The sequence below is a fragment of the Plectropomus leopardus genome, chromosome 22 (genome assembly GCF_026936395.1).
Source record: "Plectropomus leopardus strain MGB_pleo_1.0 chromosome 22, ASM2693639v1, whole genome shotgun sequence".
NCBI classification, from domain to species: Eukaryota; Metazoa; Chordata; class Actinopteri; order Perciformes; family Serranidae; genus Plectropomus; species Plectropomus leopardus.
In genome coordinates, this window is record NC_142197.1 from 8,912,218 (window position 1) to 8,937,487 (window position 25,270).

Below are 25,270 nucleotides of genomic sequence, written 5' to 3' on the forward strand. Positions count from 1 at the left end.
GTTAAATCATTGTAATTCATTGACTTTTATGATAAACTTTCTCAGTGAATTTCATATACACAGATCTAAATTTGACAAATCACCCTCCTGTTTGAAAGTTGTTTTTTCATAGATTTTCTTAAGTCTTATGCAGATGTAATGTCAATGCCATCTCTTTGTCCGTCTATTGTTTAATTTCACCTGTTTTTGCTGTCAGTTTTGACAATGCTGGGTTTCTATGTTGTCTGACTATTTAGTTTTTTTTTAAGTAAAAAAAGCTGTGTTATTTAATTTTTTATTGAAGCTGAATTAAAAAGGGAAATTTTTTTAAGAGTGACTCAATTAAAAGTACAAAATCAAGACCTCAAGATCATGTCCTCATGGCATGTGGAGTTTAAATTTTTATAAATTACACTCACATTGCACCACACCATATAACAGGATTGAGTGTCCTGATCAGACATCAATATGTTTGTAGACAGAGACTTAAAAGCACCAATCGATAAGAGCACAATGTGATTATGACAGCACTGTTCAGAAACACTGAAATGCATCCTTACTTTTATTATTTTATTGTCTTTATGTCATTATTATTACTCCCACTAGACCTGGAGTCTTGATCATTTCCACTGCAAGTCTGTCACATACTTGGGAATAAACACTCATCTCTATAATCAAATCAAAGTAAGGATCCATTTGATTACGTCTGAACAAAGCCGCATTTGTAAAGTTTTGTGAGAGATTGTAACTCCTGCGTCAAAGTGCTCATAACAGGAAAAGGCTCAGTAGTTTAGACAACGTGCAGATAAAAATGTGAGAAAAGTGGTATAGAGTGTCAAAAAAGATGGTACAAAACACAACATTAAGCCAAAAAAAGCACAAAAAGTACCTTTTCACAATAGCAAGAGTTGATTTGATTATAAATTATAAATCACAGTCATTTGTAATTTTTTTGTAGAAAACATTTACCTTTGATCCAAGTTCAAAAGTACAAATAGTTCGGATGTACAAATAGACTTACAGGCTTTAAAAAGATTTTAAATGCCTGGTCATTAAAACTTAATCGAACTATCAATTTTTAATGTTTATCAAAGTGCACCAGGAGTTCTCTCTATGCTGGTGGTTTGAAACTCATGTACACAAAACATACATACCCTCCAGTACCTACAGTATTCACATTAAGGCTGCAGTGTAAATAAAAGGCCCCAAACTGTTCATACTATGTTTCGACCAGACACTGAAGATTTGCCCTCAAACAAAAACATGAAAAATTAACATCAAAACATGAATAAATGCACTTAATTACTTCTAACAGATTAGGGGACGTGCACGATAGTAGTAGAAAATCTCTCATGTCACATGCAGTAAATATTCAGCCCTAATGCAACATGGATTAACACCTAATATTCACATTTGATGCAAGGATCACATATCATATATCACATACCTTTTTATTAGGTATTAATGATTCAAAAGATCTGCTGGTGAAGATCTGATCGTCAAAAAACGCATTTTTGATGTGAACATTTTGCTTTGTATAAGAATTGCTGCTCTATTCTTTCTACAAAACATAAAACAGAGATTGGAGCAGGGTTTTTTTTAGAGTTTCATGGTGCATCGACACCTCCGATGATTGATTGTCACTGGAGCAGTTTCACTGAGAGCTGGTGCAAACTGGTAAAGTCAGCGGAGTCGTTTGACCCCACAGAAGTGACAGTGATTGTTTGTAATGCTGGTGACTACTTTCAGCCTGAATGTAAACCTGGTATCAGAAATGTTTGGTTCTTGGATGCAGCAGCTTTCATTTCAGCCCTCTGCAAGCGTGTGTGTACAGTCTGTAGATTTTGTAAGACAAATGCAGTGTTTGGTTAGAAGAGAACTTCCCTCTTTTTGGTCTTTTGGAGTGGGATGTCACACTACCTTCTGCAGGATGTAGAGGATACCGATGCTGTCAATGGTGACGAAGGTGGAGAAGTCGGATGAGACATGGATCCTCTTCAGCGCTGTTCCCGTTGGAAAGAAGGTCTGCAGGGCCTCGCCTTTGTCCACATCCCACCACTGGGGAACAAACAGAGACACACTGACAAAGAGACTATTAAAATGCTTCAGGCTCTTAAAAGACAACACTGCTGCAGAGTATCTGGGAAGGGAAAATAATCAAACAACAATAGGCGTCATTCACCAACCGTTCTTAATAAGGAATTTCATCTTAAAACCCTCTTCTGACCATAGACTGTATATAAAGATGGACAACAGCTCCCCAAAAGTGTAGTTTTTCAATCTTGATCGCCCCCTGGTGTCTGTCTGCAGTATAGGTCATAAAGCCCCCCCATGTCAGAGAATGGCACATAAGCCAAACTAAAAACTCATGCTAAATAAATTTTTCCTAAAGATGGTTTCTGTCACCAAAGGCAAATCTCATCACCCTGCTGTTTGTTCAAGAGATCGTTTTAATGATAAGTTCGATTTCTATGAGTTATTCAATTCTACACAAAGGGGATTTTCCACCATGAATGACAGCTGTGACAGCCAATCCATGCGCTCACACTCAATGGGGCTGCTCATGATTGGTTGGACAGGTGTTTTGGTGGAAACTCACCCACCGTGAATATTGCTACTGTGAAGAATCAGGCTCCGAATGACGTTGCCAGTTCAAGATGGCAGCCGCAAAGATACTGGAACTGCGTTTAAAACTATTACTACTGCATAACCTAGCTGACCAACTGTCACAAGCAAAATGCAGATCTCAGGGTAATTTGTCTCAGATCTTAATTATTTCTCTCAGGACACGTACATAATGTCAAAAGTTGTGCAGCTGTCACTCGATTTTATCTGAATCAGAGCTCCGAGACAAAGGCAGGAAGAGACAGACTGACTGAGAGCTTTATATTTGCATCCAAGGAGACCATGATGAATTTAATAGTATTATATTACCAGACTCAAACTCTTACACACACACACACACCCTCAGGCTCGCTCAAACACACACACACGCTCCCCCCAACACACACACACACAAAACCCCCACCAGCTTTTCTGAGTGATTCCGTTTAATCTCGGTTTAAAGTTGACATTTTCCATTGAGGCTCCATCTCACTGGGATGAATCATCAAAGGCACATCAAGTCAATCATTTATAGTCTGGCATGAGTGTGTGTGTGTGTGTGTGTGTGCACATTCAACTTTGACAATTACTTTGATAACTTCACATCAAAACTGTCCCAATTCCATCTGAATAAAAGACAACATGAACCATATCAATAGGTCGAAGATTTAGTGGCATCAAGTGTTTTTTTTGTGTGTGTGTGTGTGTGTGTGTGTGTGTGTGTGTGTGTGTGTGTGTGTGTGTAAATGAAAGCAGACTAACTCTTCAGTCTCTCGACAGACAGACGGACAGACCGAAGAGGTGGTGGCAACAGATGTCTAGCTTACAAACCAGTCCCAACACACAGACACACACACACACGTAGAAGCCCGTAGAAGCCCGTAGAGGCGCGTGGTCCATTAATCACACAAATCCTTCCACATCATTAAGGGAGTTCATTTGCATATTCCTGATATGGCATCGAAACACACATGCCTTAGGTTTTCTTCATTTTTTCCCCCTGATTGTCATGCAGTTCTGTTCATATACTACAGTGTGTGTGTGTGTGTGTGTGTGTGTGTGTGTGTGTGTGTGTGTGTGTGTGTGTGTGTGTGTGTGTGTGTGTACACACTGAAAACGGCCCAGCATATTTCTGTTGCTGCAGGGGGTTGGCCATTTTTCTCCTGATTGGACTTCCTCCACTGCAACCATCGTAACACACACAGGCATATGCACATGTATGCGCGCTCTCGCTCACACACACACACACACACACACACACACACACACACACACACACACACACACACACACACACACACACTTTTTTGCAGCTGGTTAAATGGAAATGCAAAGGCTTCACAGTGACATTGACTTGGTAAAAAAACGTAAAAAAAACACATTCAATGGCATTAAATGACAGAAATACAAGAGGTGGCCTGGAATAAATGGTACCAAAATACAATTTTATAACGAACAAGACTCCAAAAGAAACAATTCTGCTCCTTTTATTCTGAGATCTGGGGCGGAGGGATTAACAAAAACAATGACTCTTTGAAATACTACCTCTTTTACACAAAATATGGTGCATGTATGTTGTTGTTTTTTAAATTGTGAAAATACCCGTTAAAGATAGTCGAAAGACTGCTTCCCATTGCCAGTAGAGAAGTTTGCCTTTCTGGGTTTATTTTGTTTTTGTCAGTGTCATATTCGATGTCATGGACAGACCTGACAACACGCAAGTAACCCGTAGAAAGCAGTATGGAGGCCAGTGAAAATGCTATAGTGGTAACTCCTTTTTAATACGTCTCACTTATTCAGTCTCTCTCTAAAACTCAGTGCCGACTAATTTTGAATGATAATCAAGTGCTGCTTAGATGGAAACAGACAGAATTTTGTGATCACCCATCATCAGATCATGCCAGCAAAAACTAAAAACAGTGCATCCGCCCGGCTGACAAATTTTCACCCACTGTCGATCAGAACCTTTCAGAACTGGAGTCGAAAAATATCCATGATCCTGCAGGGTCATTTGACGTGTGTGAATATAACCTTTTCCATTAAATACAAAAGCCAGATTTTGTGGGTGTTAGTGGGAGTTTTTTTTGTCCAGTTTCTTTTTATGTGCTTGTGTCTGTTCTTATTTTGTGGCTTTAATTATGTCTTGTCTTTATTGTGAATTTTAAAAAAAGAAAGAGAAATTAATTCCTCATTTCAATGCTGCTGAGCAACTTTGTGGCCATTTAAGCATTTTACAAAGAACAAGTAAAGTCTGACTAAATATGAATAAAGACCATGCGCTCGGTCAGGGTGTGATTTGAGATCTTTACACAGGTCAGATCCAATGTAATAAAAACTAATTTTGTTTAATTAAAAAAAGGCCTTTGATAACTGGCCTGCTGACCTACCTGCATTAATAATCCGCTGTGCAAAGACACATCATGGTTCTCTCCTCATACATATGTGGTCAGACAGGAAAGCATTTTATGCAGCATGCTGTGAAAAACACAGACTATAAATCAGTGCAATCAGTGGCTGCTTTACATAATGGCTAAATCTTCTATTTGTGTTTATGTATAGAGTAACGTGATCAATTGATGTGATGTTTGTGACGAACATGACATTTCGTCAAAGTAATTAATGTCATGTTTCTACATGGTTCATGAACATATAGACTGAATCACACGGCTTAACATGATTAATCATCGCTCTGTGTGCTATTTAACATAATCCTTTGAAGATTAGTGGACTGCACGAAAAACATGCAAAACAACTGTATAGTCATTATTGGATGATTACACGGGTTGCAGCATCTTGTATCTAGTCTCTACAAGCTGACGTACATACTGCATATACTGATGTGCCTGATCGGGCTATTCGTGTTTACTTTTTATCTTTTAAAACATCTTATTTTTGAAGTTGGAAAAAGCTACATTCATGTGCACAGTTTATCTACATGTAAGTGTGGTACGAATGTCAGCTTATGTTCATATATGTGTGTGGTGGATGGGTCAGTGTGAGCTTTGTTTGCAGATTTGTATTGTGAAAAGCTCTTCTTGTCGGGCCGGGTGGAGTGCCAGTTTCATCTATGAAAGACTGCAGTAAAAGCTGTATATATGCAGTTTTGAGGTCCATGAGCCTCCACGTCTGAAATGCTAATGATTCACCCTGTGACATATGCAATTTTTTGGTTGACTCCGTGTGAAAAGGTCAAATTTAAATGTGACTATTGCACAGAATCTGTTAAAGATGAATGCAAAGATGCTGCACCAGCAACAACAAAGAAGCTAAAATCAAGTGCTGGAAATCTGAGAAATAAATAATGGCAGTTTTTCATCTCATGCCTGAGCAAAGGACTTTTCAAGGTCACAGAAAGATATCTACAGTATCATATCAGCCATTTGTGGTTTTCTTTGCTCCTAAAAAAGACAAATAGCATGAAAGTGTGTGAAGGTAGTTAAACAGGAATTCAGCAGCTAAAATATATAGTATTTTTTTGCACAGATCACTTTATATAGATAAAATTCAGATTGTTTTTTCCAGGGATGAAGACAAGAGGAAAAATAGGGCTGGATGAAGACAAGATAAAGGTGAGATCGATTGAAATGTGGAGAGATAGATCAAGCGTACACATGGAGCTGGTATCAGAGGAGTAATTGCATGCGAATGGAAGAAAAGATGGCTGCCGAAACACTGACAGCTCAAACGGAGAAGTAATCCTCAGACGCCTGCATACACACATGTATAAATACAGAAATAAACAGACAGACTGAGACGAGGGGGAGAACAAGTGCGAGTGGAACAACAACTGAATCCCACGACAAACAAAAGCAACAGACAAGTGATGAAACACTGTGACGAAACCGAAAATAAAGGGGGAATAAAATCACTCCATAACTCCAACTGATTATATAAAAAAAGGATTAGAAGGGAGAGGATTCGACGGATGCAGAACAGAGCTTGTGCTGAATAAATGTTTAAAAGCTGGCTCGACGGTGGCGGGACAGAGGGGAAATGTGTGGACAGAAAGTGTGAAAATGATGCGAGTGAGACTGGTTTTACTATGAAGGGAGAAAAAGGGACAGAAAATCACTATGTTGAATCATTTACACCAGAGGACGGTGACAAGACCAGACTGGCTGCCATGCATATTTATGCGTTTGTGTGAAAGGGAGACACAAATGTAGAGACGGAGGAATACAGAAACAGAGATTTCTTTGATTTAAGATAAATAAAAGCAGAAAAGGGGAGAAATGAGGGTGCACATAAAAGATAGAAGGCAAACAGAAAGGTGCACTAAACTAAAAATGATTAAAGATGCTGTAAACAAAAAACACATTTATCATACTAACAGATAAGTCTGTTTCCATATGGTTTTGTTCTCTGTTGTGGGAATACGCAGCAGAGTTTTGTGTGTGACACCGAATATCCTGAGAGCAGATGGCTGATGTGCTGATATAAACACCATCACTGTGGGACCATTGATTTATGGCTGTTGGGTGCTAAATGTGTATACAGTATGTGTGTTTCTGTGTTGGTATTGCGAGAACCCCTGGGTATTTTTACTGTTGGTTTTTCTTTACGCAAGACGGAAATATTTCTAAACATCCAGTGCATCGTCCTCACTTTCCTCCTGCTGAAATTAACTGAAAGGATGGTTCAGAAAATGGACAATATTCAGCTCCACGCTGCATGAATACTAATGCAAAGCACACACAGGTGGAGTTGAGTGGAAATATATAAAGAAAAGACATGAATGCATTAGCAGGAAAATGACACACTCTTAATTTAAGTATGTAGATTATAATCTAAATTTCATCATGCAAATAGCAGGTAATTTAATGGAATAGTATAATGAAGATTATTCCAGAGCACTGACTTACTTTATTCAATTTACACCAATCCCAGATGAAAACATGGTGAATAGCAGAGAGAGGTAGTTACTATTTATTGACTTTCACTGGAATACAGTGTTATGAATTTGCTAATTTATGTATTTTAATTAAAAAATAGACAGAAATAGTAAATAGTTTCAGTTTGTTTGTTTTTTTTAAAGATTATTTCGGGGGGCTTTTTTTCCTTTAACTGATAGGACAGCTTTATTGTGAAAGGGGGAGAAATGCAGCAAAGGGCCGAGGCCTGAATCGAACGTGCGGCTGCTGCGGCAAAGATATAGCTGCTGTGCATGGAGTGCCAGCTCTATCCACTGAGCCACCAGTTGCCCTAAAGTTTCAGTTTTACATGTGTGAAAATGAAGGCAGGAACAAAAACTGCCTTCAAATAAAAAGGTAAAATAAAGTGCAAAAGCACGACATAGGGAATTATGGAGCAACAGCCGAACAAAAAGAAGAAAAAAATAACATAAAACACAATCAACAAGGGATCTCGAAATATAATACGACACCAACAGACAAGAAAAAGATAAAAGAGACAAAAGAAAAGACTAGAATAGCAACATAAAGCCCCAATGGCAACATGACAGAGCTGTTTTATGTAACAAGTCATCTTTTGGCTGGATAAGGAGGTCAGTTTTGGGGTTTGTGGTGCCGTTGAATTGTATAGATTTATAATGAAAGGTGCTTTCTCATGAGGGCAAAATATTATTTATGTAGTTCGACAGCAGCCTCCAAATTAACCATTCACTAAACTTAATCTCTACACAGTACAACCTCCATCGACCAGGATATATTGCAGGACTTTTATATCAGATTGCATTAACCCTTTAAAACCTGGGCAAGTTTGGTTGATTTCTACATGATACAATAGTGCAAACAGACAGGAAGGAAATTATAGAAATAATAAATAATAAAAGAGAGCTCATCCTACAAAGTAGTAGTTTTTCCTAATACAATTATTCTGTGTTCATTGCCTGAATGGCATAGGGAATAGAGGACATCCTATAAATGTTTCGACTGTTTTTTGGGAACCTAAATCGACGGCCAGACAGGAGCAGCTCAAACTGTGAGCGTAATGGATGTATGGAGATTTGTAGAGTAAATATCGAGATATATATTGTATATTGCCACATAACCTGAATAAAAACCGACTTATCATTAGTAAGCCATATCTTTCAGCCCTTGCAGAGAGTATATATGTCATCTGCTTCGGTGGAAACGTGATGACAGACAACAAGAAGAGCCACTGAAGCCTTATCTATGAAGCCACACCATTCTGCATGTTCAGATAAGCTTCTTTTCAGTGTCACGCTCACATACACATGGGTCAACATCACATCTGGGGAAGCCGGGATAGCTGTCGTGTGAATGCGAGTAACCCCGATTCACTTCAGCTAACAGCAGAGGAGCACTAAATCTGCCCTGACAGGCCCGCCGCCACCGCCGTTAGCTCTCCTCAAGCTAAATAGGTCTGCTCATTCAGGCTACCTGAGGGAAAGCCAGCGCCGCTTACATAACGGAAATACCTGTCCATGTGTGCTCTTGTGACGGCCGGAGAGATGCTTAGGTGTCAGCGGGTGCGTCTTTCATGACGAGTGGAGGGAAGTAATTCATCTTCCTCTTACATAAATAGCTCAGAAACAGAATCCGGGGGGAATAGTTAAGAGTTTCTACACTTTATAAAAAAGTATAAAGACTATACAGCCGGCAGGAGGTACACAATGGATGGAGGCAGGAGGGGAGGAGGATTAAAGAAAGAGGGGATGCCAGCTGGAGTAGATTCAGGCGATTTTGTCAGGCCACCTCCATTTCAGAAAGAAAAAATGAGGGATTCAGTGTGTGTGTGTGTGTGTGTGTGTGTGAGACCAGGCCAAGAGTCTTGCGGAGAGGGAAACAGTGTGACACCAAGGTTGAATTATTCATCCAAGGTTCTATCCACTGAAATATTGATGCTCAGACAATCCTCTACACATCTCTCCCTCACACACTTTCTTCACTTCCACCCATTCCTTTATTTCAACCGCTCTTTTATCACGCATGCGAGAAGAGGGAGAAAGGGGGGAAAAAAGCAAGAAAACGGAAATGAATATTGATTGTAGGGAGCAGGAAAACTGAAACAGAGATTTTACATCCTTGTATTAGAAGGGTTGTTACTCTTTCCATTTATTTTTCTGTCTCTCGCGCACCTTACGGCACACGGAGGAAGGGAGAGACAGAAAAGATTAAAAAGAGAGAGAAAAAGAGAAACATCAAAACAGAAAAAGAAAAAGTGAACCGATGGGTGAAAGAGGAGCTGGAAAAAAAGAGATACAGAAATATGAAAAGAGAGAAAAGATTGTGTGAGAAACAGAAGAAAACGATGCAGAGAAAGAGCCTTTTCACACCGACAGCTTAATCTGAAGCGTGGACAGGAATTCAGCTTTTTCAGAGAAGAACTGCTCTCAGACCACTGAACCTAGTGAAAGCAGAACTTTCAGTCAAACTGCAGTGATTTTGTTTGCAGTCTGGATGCAAAAAGTACCACCACAAAAACATAAACCCATGACATGACATTATTTTCTGCGTTGTTGGTAATAAAACATGATAAGATCAAATGTTTCATGAATGAGCATTTCTTCCTATTAGGGTGGTGAAACAGCCCTTATAGAAAATCATTTTTTGACATTGAATGTGGTTTTACTTCAGTTTTCGGTCTACATCAAAATGCTGATTAAATACTCCGAAAAAAAGGCTTTTCTACCATCGAAATACCACATGCTCTTAAAGTTTTTCCACCTACACTCACAAACACGTCTTTCCCTTTTGCCAAACGTTAGATGAGAAAGTTGATACCACTATTACAGTAAATTCCAGCCAGCAGCCAGCTAGTTTCGCTTAGCATAACAACTGGAGAGGGGGAAACTGGCTCTGTCTGATGGTGAATGCTGAAACACGCTGAAAATGGACATTTTTACAAAGATTTAGACTTTGCAATGAGGCATGCCTGTTGTTCTTGCAGTGAACTGTTGCAAAGATTTACAACAATTAAAGCAACTTATGAACGCACCTTGGAAAAGCCGAGACTGCAACCTGCAAGACGCTAATGCTCTATATATGACCCGCTTTCTGACTCTGTTTGACTTGCCACATATTTTTACCGATTATGGCAAAAATAGGTCTAACTTTTCCATTTAACACAGAAGAAAAAGAGAGTCAAAACTCCACACACAAATTGCACTTAAGCCATGTGTGTCAGATTTTCCGTGCACTACACTTTGAATATCAGCCCGGCCCGTGGGGCTGCGACGGGTCCAGTCATTCTCCGTTTGTTCAAATGTTTACAAATTTGAAATATTCACAAATGATGTTCTGGTTCGGGTCAGATTCATCCATGACATGGTGCTTCATGCTTCTCCTCCAAGTTAATATCCACTTATTGCTATGCTGCCTTTTCGGTTTCTTGTGCCAATGACACAAGGAAATGGACACGGTAGAGTGAAGAGGTTGGCCTGCGTGTTTCAGCAGCTGCACAGTAGCAGAGTGTTTTCTTTACAGCAGCAACGGCAGGCTCATAGGGTTGAAAGTCAGGCTCGGTTAGACTCAGGTCGGGTTCGGACAGAAATGCAGCCGAGTCGCAATCTACCATGTACACCGATTCAACATTTAATGCTAATGTCTATTAAAACAAAAACGTTCTAGATTATTTTCTTGAAGTTGGAAGTATACACTTACAATACTGACATTCATTTATGTAGGGTTGTATTCATTAGTAAAATGACTTTATGTTTATCAAAATCTGGTGGCTTTTAGATAAGAAGAGGCTTATGCGAATGCCGTAATGTAGTAGTCACAAATGTTTGTACACATTTGTAAATTTTGTTTATGTTTCTGGCTCACAACACAAACATTTATCAACAGTTTTGAGACTCATTTCTCTCCATATCAACACTTTTCTGGCAACAGCAGTAATCAGCCGGACTTCACACAAATGCACCACAGATCAGAACAACAGCAAACAAAGGATGAAAGCAGACCAGCGGGTTTGAAAAGATGGAGGGTGGGAGGCTGACACTCAAATGGATGAGTCCAGTGTGAAAAAGCAGAATTAGACAGAAAAAAAGAAGTCTAACAAATAAGACAAAGGGAGAGAGTTTATTACAAAGGGTGTAAAAGCGAGAAATAAAAGACAAAGAGATGGAGAAACTCAATCTGTGTGAGTGAATCCACTTATTTGAGAAAGCATACACCATCAGCGGCCTCCTCCACCTCGTCCTCTATCACTGATCTCCCATCTCCACTCTGCCCCATTTCGTCTCGCTGCGATTCGCGCACACAAAGGCCCTTCTTCTCCAGCCAGAGACAATTAACCCTGGCTTAATGAGCAACGCAGGGGAAACAACTGCCTCCTAGAGACAGATAAATATTTCACCAGCCTGTGTTTATACCTCGAGCCTGACAACAAAAGCACAGAAACCAGGCCACATTCGTTCTCCGAATTTCAAAGTTCTTCACTCTTGCTCTGTCTCGTGTGGAAGCAAATGCAAAAGCAGTGAGTCAAGGACCTATGGATTTCTACTCTGGGTGCATTTTGACCACATGAGGAAGACCCTGCATGTGTTAAAATACGTCTCTGGAATAAGAAAAAGACAGAAAATGATGTGAAAAATTCTGAGAAAAACATTAATGCACTTTCAGGAGCTGTTTTGCATTGTCGGAGTGTGTGTAGGTATTTTTAGAGGCAGGTCTTGCTACGCTGGAGCAGCACTGCGGGGTGCTTACTTTTGAAACAGCGTGACGGAAGAAAAGCGTTGAATAAAATCCAAAGTGCGAACGCTGCCTGAACCAACACTGTGGCCTGTTACACTGCTTCATTTACATACACGTCCCCTCAGAAACAGCAGTCATCAAAATGTGTTATTTCTATCTCTGGACCAATTTTGAAGGAGGTGGGGGTGCAAATATCAAAGTAAATAGTTGAACATACAGTAGCAGTGACGCCCAAGAGGGAGATCTTTATGTTGCTGCATAAATGCAAAAGCTGCAGGGAGATCAGATGAAAGGTTAACAAAGCCTGTGAGAGAATCAATTGATTGCTTTTGCAGATAAAGTGTCCATGAAGTTTTCTTCAAAGCAGTGCCGAAACATTAAAAGAACAAGACAAGAAAGTCAGACGACTCTCTGGTTGCCACAAGAACAGACACAGCTATTAATAATCAACAATCTATTTATAAAGCATCCTGTGTTCATGTATTTCTGAAAATAAAAGATAAACTTGACACTGTTGATTTGCTGCATGTGTGTCCCAACTCTCCTGCAGGCCGGTCCAGTACAGCACACTCACTGTAGACCAGAAGGGATCAAATATATATACAGCAGTCAAAGTCAGCCGCACTGTGGCACAGCAATGAAAGGTGTACTCTGTGAGTCCAGTTCAGTCAGAATATGTGACAGTTTTACAAGATAGCTGACTTTAAAAGCCTGCCATGATTCTACTTAAAGCACTTGGGTGTGAATGCGAGTGTGTGTTGCTGAAGTGAAGGCTTGTTAAAGTGCTTTGACATGCAGTTTGAGGAGTAGAAGTGAAAGACTGACTATAAATTTGGAGTCCAAAACTGGTATTTCTTTATGAGATGACTTATTACCACATAAAATTGCACATATGTGTAGTTGCACTTTGCTGCTTAAATGCCTTTTTGTGCAAGCAGGGTTTTTACTTTAAGCATTTGAGAGGTTATAAAAATTAAAGATTAGTGATGCCTGTAATATGTGTAAACACCAAGCCAACAGGGACTTCTGACAGAAAAGCAGACTCATGTGCTGCAGCGCTGTGTTCACTGGCAGTGGGAATGCAGCCAATCGTTCATATTTAGCAGGTTTACCCCTGTTTACCCCTGCTGCTCTTTTGAGCAAAAGGGGCCAGTTGAAGTGGTTTGGGCATCTGGTCAAAATGTCTCCTGGGCACCTCTGGTTAAAAGTTTCTGGGCACGTCCAACTTGTAGGAGGCCCTGGGGCAGACTGCAAACACGCTGAAAGATTATATATCTTATCTGGCCTTTGAATGCCTCGGGATCCCCAGGGGGAGCTGAAAATTGTTGTTGAGGAGAGGGACGCCTGGAATACCTTGATCAGTCTGCCCTGCAACCCGGTCACAGATAAGCGGATGAAAATGGGTGGACAGATGAATTATATGGCAATGTCTCTCTGGTCATAACTTGGTATCTGTTGCGTGTTTAAAATGACCTTTTCCTCAAACTTAAGCTGACACACTTTGAAATCAGTTAATCAAACCCTAAACTACAACGGCTGATTTTTGTTCTGCTCTTTGTTTCGACACTACATCACAAACTAACTCTGTGATGCTTCTAAAATAAAACTTTTTGTTTTGCACACACAGACAGCTTTGTTGTTATTTCCAAAAGAAGTTGCATATGTGACAAGTTGCAATTCTGACTTCTGGAATAAAAACAGACCTCAGATGGATGCAGCTGGGGGCAACATAACTCCAGCCTGAGAAAGACGAATGAATACTTGGCCTGACTGATGTTTGGCCTCGAGAGAAAGCACAGAGGTCTCTGCCAGTGAGGGAGAATGGAGACACATTTACTTACGGCTTAGTCAATCTCATTATACGAGAATCTTGACTGCCTGATACCCCATCCATCCCTCAGAGAGGTGATTGCATTTACTTTGCACTCCGTCCTTTCGCGCTCAGTCCCGCACTGCTCGCTGCTGCGCAACTGTTTCTTAATCTTTGGCAGATACTCCGTCCATCAAGTGTCTCCTGAGGGAAGGTCAGCGCAACCTTCGCTCCATCATTTCATCACAACTCCCTGCCGTCCTTCCCTGCTTCAATCTGAGTCTTGCTTAGAGTGACGACCGGCTGTAATGGTTCATTAGCCGCAATGGCCTCGTTTGGATTCATTTAACGATGATGGCTCAGGCTGAGAAGCAGTAAAGAGACGGACTGAGACCTGATGGGTGAAAGACATCACCTGTGGTCTTTACTCTGACCTACTGTACAAAGTAAGTTTGGGCAGTATCATCGCAGTACTACGGTATATCGGGGTATTTACAAATACAGACGGTGTGATTTTAAATATCGTCAAAAATATGGACCCTCATCTTTCTATTAACTTCATACTGGAGAGGCTGTATTGCGGATGTTTTGCGTGCAGTGCGCATCACGTACCCTGGGCCACACTGCATGCGTGAGCAGTGTGTGTTCACATTGGCAGCATCTGTTGTTGCGGCGCTGCTGCAGAGCTGCCTACTGTTATAACTACAGTATTTCCACAATTAAAAGCCTACTCCACTTAGTTATGAAGTTGTGCAAGCTACTGCATTGCCATCAGCAAGGTTCTGAAAATGTTTCCTAGTAAAATGCTGTGTCAACAACTGAAGGGCTTTTACTTTGAAAAACAAGCAGGAAAGGTTGAGTAAAACAGATACGTTTGTATTTCCTCATGTCTCTTACAGAGTCAATACAATTAGCAAAAGACCATTTTCGCTGTCTATTTTTGCCGAAAACCATGCGTGTCATGTGGTAAAAAAAAATGGCCTGGTACTTACCTAGTAACATGTGCGCCGAGAAAAAAACAAAAAAAATACAGGTTTCATGATGCGGAAGTATTAGTTTCCATAAAAGAGAGAAACATAAATTCAGAAGGTGTATTGTTGTCTCCTCTTTTTAATAAGGAAAACGGGTTTAAGAATATTACCTTTTGTTGACATCTCTTGAGTGTATTGTGTAATAAGAAGACTGAAAATGGCAAGACAGCCTGCAGAATGTAGCGAACTGTGATACTGTCATATACAGTATACCCTGGTGAAATTCCAGGAGAGTATTAAGGTATTTAAAAATAGATACCACCCAAGCCTAGTCCAGAATAAGCATCATTTTAAAGAGAACCTCAGCGCTCATGGTACAAAGATCCATCGAGGGAGGGCGGCTTCAAACGTAAGGTCAGAAAAGCGGACACACAAAGAAAATGACAGCAGACAGAAAATAAAAAACAACTGAGGGTGTGAAACAGAGAGATAGCGTTAGAGGAGAACACAGAAAGAGCACGTCTGGTGGGAACTCGGGGACAGAAAAATACACAATGAAAGAGACGGAAGTGTAAGAAGGTGAGATAAGGTGAAATTGTGTTTCTCCCTCTCTGCTCCATCACAGGCTCGGCTGATAAGTGATGTCTGACAACAATGGTGGCAGGGGAGGACTGTCATCTAAAACACTCCCATCCATCTGGGGGATATACTGTTTGGAAGTGTGTGTGTGTGTGTGTGCGTGTGTGTGTAATGCTACAAATGTCAGTGTGTGACCATTCGGGAGTGTGAGTGGGGAAAAAAAGAGATAATAAGAAAAGAAACCAGCCTCTGTCCTGATCATGTTATGAGTTGACTTTACTGAATCGAACACCACTGATGAATCTGCAGCTCAGGTTGCAACCAAGCCGCAATCTCAGGGGCTGAAAAATGAAGCCAACTCTAAAATGCCCAAAACTGCAGTTCCTCTAATGGCCACTTGACGCTGCCCCCAAAAGCAGGTCAATCCCTATAGACCCCCCATGTTAAAATATTAAATTTTAAAGCAGAAATTACCTTGATTACAGCCTGGTACAAAAACGATTTGGGTGTCTATGGCTAATTTAAACATTCACAACAACTGTTCTACGGTGATTTTTCCATAACTAACCCCTTAAAATTTTATAAAGGCATAAAGTTATGAATTATGGCTGCTTCGACTGACAGGTGGGTGCTGTCCATTGACAACTCAAGATCAGTGTGACAACATTGGTTAGGTAACATAATCATTGTGTAACCCCAGATTCACAGAGTATAGAAGCTGTCCCTATTTCCGTGTATTTCAGTTTATCAAACTTAACGGTCACATTTTGATTGCATAAAAGTGTCTTGTTTAGTGTTTGGTTGTTCATAAAGGACTCTGCTATTCATTTTTTCCAGTAAGTACTTTTTTTATGATTGTTTTATTAATTAGCTTGAATATAAAGACTTGGGAAGTATGAATGTCAGCTGAGTGAATTTGGAAGGGACTGATAAACTTCTCTGCTAGAACCAGGGTGGAGCACTTGCATTCCTCGTTTCATGTCAACTGTATGGTGAGATGAAGTTGGACATTGGTGATAGTTAGCTGTAAAGAGAAACATTTTCATTTTATTTTTTTTATCTTTATTTTATAATTTTCATAGTTTTTTTTTAATTTTTTCATACATTTTTTCATTTTGGTATTTTATTCTATTTTATTTTGTATTTGTCTTGTGTGTTTTTATATTGATCTAGTCATGCATCATTTATATTTCTTAAACTAACCAAATCAATAGTCCTAGCTCCTACTAATTTCCCTCATCTAGATTTTCATGTTTAAAGGTCCCCTTCCCCAAATTTTAAACATTTCTTTTCTCCAAAGTAATAGCAGTGAGCTGGTTGCATCAGTGAGTCCAATCAAACTGAAATAGGAGAATTAACAAAACAGAACAGATGCTGACGAGATGGCACCTCAGCCTGGTTTCTGACAGCTGGTTTACTGAAAGAGACAAAGCTCGAGAGTACCAGAGATATCGATTAAGGCTAAATAAGGACAAGTCTCCCGCGCCTCTGTTCACTCTGTGAAAAGAAGACAAACCGTGAATTTAAAAGTAGAAAGATCTGGGTCAATATCTATATTTCTGTTTTGTTTGCAACATGACGACTTGGTGTGAATTACTCTGGGCTGCTGGGCGTGTGTGTGCGGTCAGGATGAGCCTTTTCACACCTGCCGCCTCCCTCTTGGATCATGGCACCGTGACAGATTGTCTCATTGCCGTTTGGAGAGTGTGTCCGTGTGTGTGTGTGTGAGTGTGAGTCAAGGCCAGGTGTGAGACAGGTACAGCATTTCTTGGCAGGACCCGGAGCAAAAGGGGGGAGGACTGATGGGAGTCAGTGTTGGATGTAACAGCCTCTCTCAGAGGGCCGGGCTGCACCACTTCATCACACCCTGACACACACACACACACACAGAGACACACACTGATCTGCTCACAGGCATGTGAGCTTACAACTGAACAACCGAATGCACCGATACAAGCCCGTGTGTTGTATTTTTTAATATGCAAAGTGAAAAATCTGTGATAAGAAGCATGAAAAATGTTTAATTAAACACTCTACACAGGTACATTCACGCAACAGGGGATCGGACAAGCACATATACCCCCACACAATAGCCCGCTGCTTTTAATTACACTCGCACCATTCACCCGAGCATACAGAGGGGGAGGGAGCGATAAAAAAGAGAGGCAGACACGAAATAGGAGCTTGAGAGATGATTAAAGCGGGAGAACTGACAGAGACGAGTAAAAAACCACAGGGACAAACAAGAAAACATCACATCTACACGGGGAGCAGAGGAGACAAATAGGAAGAGGCAAACAATAAGGACTCCACACGCTACACGCCTCACGTTGCAGCATATCAACCCATCAACTAAGAGGGAACCATGGGAGACATCACCCGCTGTCACTTCTTTTGCTCTTATGTGTCCAATAACAGCATCATCCTGTTCAGCAGCACACTGAGTCTTTCTGTAGAAAGACTTCTGATGTTCAGAGAGCGTGTGATGGCTGAAGACTCAGCACTGCATCACCATAAAAAAATGCCTTCTCTATTCTGTCCTGCTTATTCTTATTTACTATTCCCATAATTTTCTTGAGGATTAATGTCACAGCAATGAGGATCGGTGAACACTGAACACACAAGACAAGACATAAAAGACCGTGGTGCGTCTTCTGAATGTGTAATGTCTATGTGTGTATTTCAGGAAAAAGAGACAATGTCAGTGGATCTAGATTATAATCAATGAAACAATCACTGTAGTAATTACACAAACAATGCTTAAAGGGGTTGTTTTTATGTTCAGACATAATCCAAATTAATCTTATCTTGCTGGTATTCATAAATAGCCCTTAAAATGGATTTGCCACAGTCTTCAAACTCTAATTTGTTTTTTTCTGTATGCAAAACAATTCACTGGAGCTCTGAGCTCTGAGCTGCTGTTTATTTGTGTTGTCTAATAAAGTTAAGACTGAATTTAAGTTTGTACGTTCTGCTTCTGCGTGAGAGGAAATCCATAGCAGCAGTGCTTGACAGTCCGTATTTGTTTTTCTTTTTAGCTGGTTAGCACATCAATAACACAACCTGATGTTGAAATTGTTAACTCTATGTGTGATTATAAAAAGGGCAGAGGAGCAGAATTGCATTTTAGTCTTCTACATCACCTCTCCAGCTTCTTCAAAAGTTTAATTTTTGTTTTTACAGAGAAAGTTGAGTACAGAAAAAAGACATCCCTGGGCACTAATAACAAATTCCAGGCACAAGAACTGGTACCAGTATCTGTTCAAATATCAACAGTACCCAGCCCTGGTCATTCGTCTGTGTTGCTGCTGCCGTTGCAAGAATACAAATGAACAGCAGCCTTTTAAAATAAGATAAATATGCAATTTTTTCAACATGACCTCTTATTTTATCATGGTGTTATGAGGTGAAAAATTGATTTCTAACCTGTAGTTTGTACTTTCTAAGAAAACAAAAAGTTTGTTGTGCCCAGCAAAGCCGTCATTCTGAGCTTTTCTCATATTCAAGCCAAACTTCAATATCAATCAGTCCACATCTATGATCCAAACGCACATTTAATTCAATCCCACTGATCCTCCATAATGAAATCTCTCCCTTACACCAGCTGAGGATAAATACAAACCAAATACCCTTATGATAACGTCCAGACGATTGCCAAGCCTTTTTCCAAGACTGACAGAAAAATAATTACAACGATCTATGATTTTTTTCTTTCCTTTTAGACGTCAGTAAATATTTCATTTGAGCACTGTGGTGTTCCTGCTTCATATTTACATGGAAACAGCATTCCCTTTTCATTTGTACATCTAAAACTGAAAACATGGAACAGCTATGGGATGAGAGAGGATTTTTGAATATCAACTTACTCACTAACAAGTCTGTTTAAAGTTCTGTGTCTGAGCACAGTTGCCAAATTTTAGTTTCAAGACATTTGCTGGTTGCAAAAACAGGCGAGCCTGGGGACACGCCTTGGCAATAATCATTAAACAGATAGACAGTTAGATTATCATCATGCTTCCTCACTCTGCAGGCTATATTATCTGTCATAAGAGGTACGCACTGTGTCATGGTAATTACTGAGACAGATAGGGTGGCCTCTCATAGCTGTCCGGCCGAAACACACAGTACGATTAATCAATCAAAGCTGCGGACTCAGGGGGGTTCACCCTTTTAAGACAGGCATAATAATCCATCACTGCTCCCATCTTCCAACATGCTGATCCATCAAGTCAACACGGCTTGCTGAAGACGAGAGAGAGCAGGAAAAGACTCTGTGAAGTGAAGTAATGGAGTGATCCGTTAGCTGATTTTGAGAATAATTATGACTGTCATGATGATGTAACGAAGCTGATGAGCACTACATTAGTGCATCAAGTGGAGCGGACCTGTCTGTGAAGTTTACCAATAAACAAATTAACAGGTTTATTAGTGGACTTCAATGGCTGTGAAAGTTTTGTTTTTCCAGTTTGAGCAAAGTTTCAAGGGTAAAACAGACAGAAATCTATTAAAAAAAAACAAATAAACGCTATGATAAAAAGCACAGCAAACGCACACAAGAGACCAAATGTACTCATTTTACTTCAGAGGAACAAAAAACAAAAAAATACATATTTTATTACATTTTAAATAACTTCAGTTCAGACAGAAAGCTATGTTTTTTTTCTCCTGCTTTTTGTTTTCATGCTATGTTTCTAGAAATAAGGGTTCTTGGTGAAGGGCTGAGGTTCTACCCAGAATCGTTTGCAACCCTTTTCTTGAAGAAAGGGTTCTTAAAGGTTTATTACCAAGACTAAGTGTTTCACCATGAACGCCTTTCATCCAAAGAACCTTTTTTGCAATAAAGGGTTCTTAAAGGATTCTTTGAAAGTCTAAGGGTTCCATTAAAAAAACCCTTTTTATCCACAGAACCCCCTTTTCTAAAGAAAAAGTTGTTAAACATTCTTTGTAAGACTATGGATTCCATTGAGAACCAAAAGAGGAGTACTTAAAAAAGTTTTTTTGCTAGATTAGGAGTGCTTCTCATCCAAAGACCCCTTTTTTAGAGAAAGGAATCCTTAAGGCCTATCATTCAAAAAATCTTATTTTTGTAAGACGGAGTTTAATCACTATTTTTTAAAGCCCCTGGGTGGTTTTTAATAAAAAAGGGTTCTATGAAGAACGCCCTCGGTGGGTTCGAAAAAACAACACTAGCAAAGCCCCATAGAGGGGGGAAAGGGTCTTGATTGAACCCCCAGAGACCCTTCATGTTGGGTTTTAAGTGGAATTCTCTTAAAAGGGTTCAAGGTGGAACTTTTATAGAAGGTTTTACTAGGAAGAAAAGAGGGTTATTCTACAGGGACAAGCCAAATAAAAGATGCTAGTTAGCACCTTTATTTTTAAGACAGATTTTTAAGGCTAACTAAAGCATCATATTTAATTTTAACAAGTATAAGAGTGATAATCAATCTTCTGATCTCTCAGCCAGAAAGCATATAAGAGTATTTCCCAAAAATGTAGAAGCGTCCCTTTAAGCTCCACAAAATCTTTGAGCTCAGCAGAAATACTGACTTCATTTATGTTGTAATATAACAGTTCTACACATATTGATGGACATGAATTATTACTGTCATAACATTTTCGGACAGTCTCATTGGCAGACAAAAATCTGGAATCCGGCCAAAAGTGGCCCCTTTTATCGACATCCTCAGTTGGCTTGTTTGCTTCATATTGATTCAAGTACGACCTTAAGCTCCTTCCTGTTAGAAAGGCAGTAAATCCAAACCTTTATGTCTCCATTCTCACATATGATGTCACGCCACTGTGTCTGCTGTTCTCCACAGCACCCCATCTTTCTTTTTAATAGCCTACTGAGGGCTTTGTGCTATGCCTGCCTTGAGAAACAATTGTGTGTCAGACAGCTGAGAGCTTTCTGAATATCTGAACACTATCAAATACATTTAAAAAAAGGTGTTAAGTAACAGAAATACATGGAGCTCTCATTAAGTTTGAGCTCATTTCCAGGATTTATGATCTTGTCAACAGGAATCTGCCGCAGACGAGATTATGATGTGTTTTTGGCCATCTGTCCATAAAAAGCCTGAAGCGCTGCCTTCAACAGTAACATCTCTGCCGACCCACACAGGCAGGTATAAACAAAGGCGAGCATGCACATATTCACTCACACACACACAAAAACACGGCACGGCCCCACACACAGCATGAAGAGTAATCTGAGATATAAAGCCTCATCGATCAGAACTGCTCTCCCTGGAGGATTACATCATTGCCCAGCAAATAGCCAATCAGAGCACAGCTGAGACTGTCCGCTCTGTGACCCCATCTCTTGTAAAAGTAAAGGCAATAACAAAGAGCCACACGCGCACACACACACACACACACACACACACACACACACACACACACACACACACACACACACACACACACACACACACACACACACACACACACACACACACACACACACACACACACACACACACAATTCCGGTCACGTCTCAAAGAGGCATTGATATCACTCCCTCAGGTATTGAGTGTTTTTATGTAAACCTGCACCACTGCAATGCTCCTCTGGTTAATGTAACAATGGTGCACATCAAACACGTCTCAATCAACATCTCCCCCTCTCACATACACAAGAATATAATGCTGAAAAACAACAACAGGCATGCAAAGTGAATGCTGCAGAACTTTGCGGAGGTGACTTTATGTGCACAGTCTATACTCAAGTTTAAGCGTGGGCAGAAAGAGGCACGCAGTACATTTAGGTGCCAACTACCAGTCTGTTGCATAATAATAATGCATTGCTAACAATCTGATGCAGTAGAAACATAAAGTCATATATTAAGAGGTCATTGTTTGTTGCCGCATTGGGAGTAAATACACAACTTTAGCTTCATTATTTGAAGCTCGAGTGCAGAACTTTACATATAAACAGCGGTGTAGTGCCGCCAGAGTGCACAACGCTCCGCCACTTGTTTTCTTGAAGTGAAAACATAGAATATTTGCAGTTTGCATAGTGCGGTTGAAATGCATACGCATATGTTTAAGCGCTTGAAGATTCAGTCATCACTAAAGAGCATGTCATGCAAGAGAGACAATATAAAACAACAGAAAAGTCAAAGTTGTCATTCTGACATTTAAGGTGTGTTGATGATAGACTGTATATAAAGATGGACGACGCACCCCTACTTACCCCGCTATGCTTAAGTGAAGCTAAAATATCCCAGATATGGTAAAATAAGAATTTGGTGAGTGGAAAATAACACTATTCTTGTAAAGTAAATATGTTGCAAACAGCAAACCCAAATATTCTCAAAGAAAAAGTGATAACACAAACATAGAACGCAACATACCGTATTTAAATACAGCTCAAGACATTTGTTGGATATTTTTTCACACACCTTATTTTCTGCCGTCTCTCTACTGTTGACTCTGAAATTAAGGCGAAAACTTCCAAATAATATACACTTAAAAAGGCTGAATTTATCATTTTTGGCACAGAATCTACCATCCAAACTGTTTCTTCTGCTTTCCCGTGAGTCCACAAAACCAACTTAGACTTTAAGTAACCACATGAGTTTAAAAGTATAGCATGTGTTATCATACCTTGATGTAGCCACCAGTTGAGACCAGGAGAGAGTTGTCTGGGGAGAAGTGCAGGTCGGTCAGCCAGCCTCCGTGCAGTGAGTCCATGCCGTCTTTACCTTCCCGAGACAAAATCTTGAGCAGAGAGCCATCCTTCACACTCCAGAGCTGTGACAGACAGACGTACACTATAAACCAACCAGGCCTGTTCTGAAAACTACTTCAGTTGGACAATAAATTGTACCAGAAATAATGACAATAAATTATATTTTTGTCATTTTAAGACCACTTTATGCCACAGACTTAATGGCAATATAATGATGCAAATACAACCATTTAAAGAGCAGCACACTTGTTAAATGTTAATATGAAAATATTCCAAATAAATAAATCAAATCAAATAAAATGACAAAACAAAGCAACAGAAAAAATGCATGAGTAAATATTGGCACTGATATTTACTTTGTGCAGATATATTACATTGGCAAATCTGTCTATTTCCATTTCCTAGTTCAGCTGTAACTGTAACATTTATGATGTAGTAAAACACTGTGATCTGACCTATCTGATGTTTGTGCTGTGTTTAATTTATGCACTTTGTTGCTTTGCTAGTGTTGTTTTTTTTAAACAAAATCTACCAGCACGGAGGCTGAATAAATTACTACTGTGGACAAGGCCACAGCAAAAAGTATTTGAGCAACCTACAAGGCCCACCAAAAGAAATCGATATCAGTTGTGTATGCTATATTTGGAATATTTTCTCCACTTAACCTTACGCACAAACTGAGTGAGGCAGGGGTAAACAAGCATCTACAGTATTCTCCGAAGTAAAATTATTGTTTTCGTCGATGGAGCCTGGTGGCTTTGAGATAACGGCTTTGGTTTCCAGTCAGGAAAGACTGTCTGACAGCAAGGTAAAGCATTGAAAATATTCTAAATATAGCATGCACTTAATAATTATAGATTTTTTAGGTGGCTAAAAAATAACTAATTGAGTCAGCGTTTGCTTTGCGCAATTTCATTTGACGTACATAAGATGGGGGTTTTCTACCAGGAAGTTAAAGTAAAAAAAATATTGTGATTCAGTGTATAATGGTCTGTATAAGCAGCTGCTCAGTTACTATGGAGATGGTTTGGTTATCACATGACCTAAATATGGAATTCTGATAATGTGATAACAGGTGGTCATAGATGAGGGAAGATATTAACATCTGTCTCTGTTCAAGGATGTCTCTGGCATCAGATGTGACAAAAAATCCCACGCTTAGGTCACATGGTGATAACAACCAAACACCATCTGTTTATTAAGGTCATAATCATTTTTTGTTATCGAACTTCTACTTCTAGAGGTCAAGATGAACATATGAGCTCAATAAAATGAAAAATGAAATGCATTTGCGGTGTGATATACAGCATGAATCCACCCGTAATGCACCCCATAAATAATGAAACGACTGTTTATGGTTCTATCATCACTGATGCAGCACATCATGCCGATTGCAGCTGTTATGCAACTGTTCACATGCCATGTCCATTTGACAATGACACATCACACGTACAGCTATATTTAACACTTGGCATGCTTTTGTGCGGAATGACTCACATTTGTTTCCATAGAAACAGGGGTGAGATTTCAGTGTGGTTTATGTAATTGGATCTGATGGATTCGTCCATTTATGGATAATGGAGCACATCAGCTCAGAGGCCACCAGAGGGCATTAACCCCTTGTTGACTGCAGGCTGAGCACCACTGAATCCCAATCTTCCTCTCACTCAGTCCAAGTTCTCATTTACTGTGTTTGTGTACAAGCTGCTGATTCCAAAGCCTTGGGGAACCAATTTGGCAGTCTGAGTTCTCTCCTTCACCTCCCAGTGTCAGACATCTCCTCCTCTTCCTGCTCTCTTCATCCCAACTTCCTCACACAACCTGCACCTCCTCCAACTCCCGTCTGAGAAGGAGCCCGGCCTCCTTCCTTTCATCTTGCGCCTTCTCTATGCACTGCAGCAATCATGATGTATTAGTAAGCACTTTATCTAAATGAGTGATGAGATGTAATTATGTGCTGATCTCTGGAATAAATGTTGACTGCTGTAACTGCATTTTTTTTATGTTGCATGTA

The 25,270-nt window shown here is 40.0% G+C and overlaps 1 protein-coding gene across 1 annotated transcript in view; it reads right to left on the reverse strand.

The window, feature by feature from the left end:
- Positions 1–367: 367 nt before the first annotated feature.
- apaf1 (apoptotic peptidase activating factor 1) overlaps positions 368–25,270 on the reverse strand; it is a 52,060-nt gene continuing 27,157 nt past the window's right edge. The window contains exons 26-27 of the mRNA XM_042511053.2: positions 23,172–23,318; positions 368–2,037 (exon numbers count right to left, since the gene is read on the reverse strand). Of these exons, the coding sequence (XP_042366987.2) occupies positions 1,891–2,037; positions 23,172–23,318 (294 nt within the window). The 3' untranslated portion in view covers positions 368–1,890. The remainder of the gene's footprint in view (positions 2,038–23,171; positions 23,319–25,270) is intronic.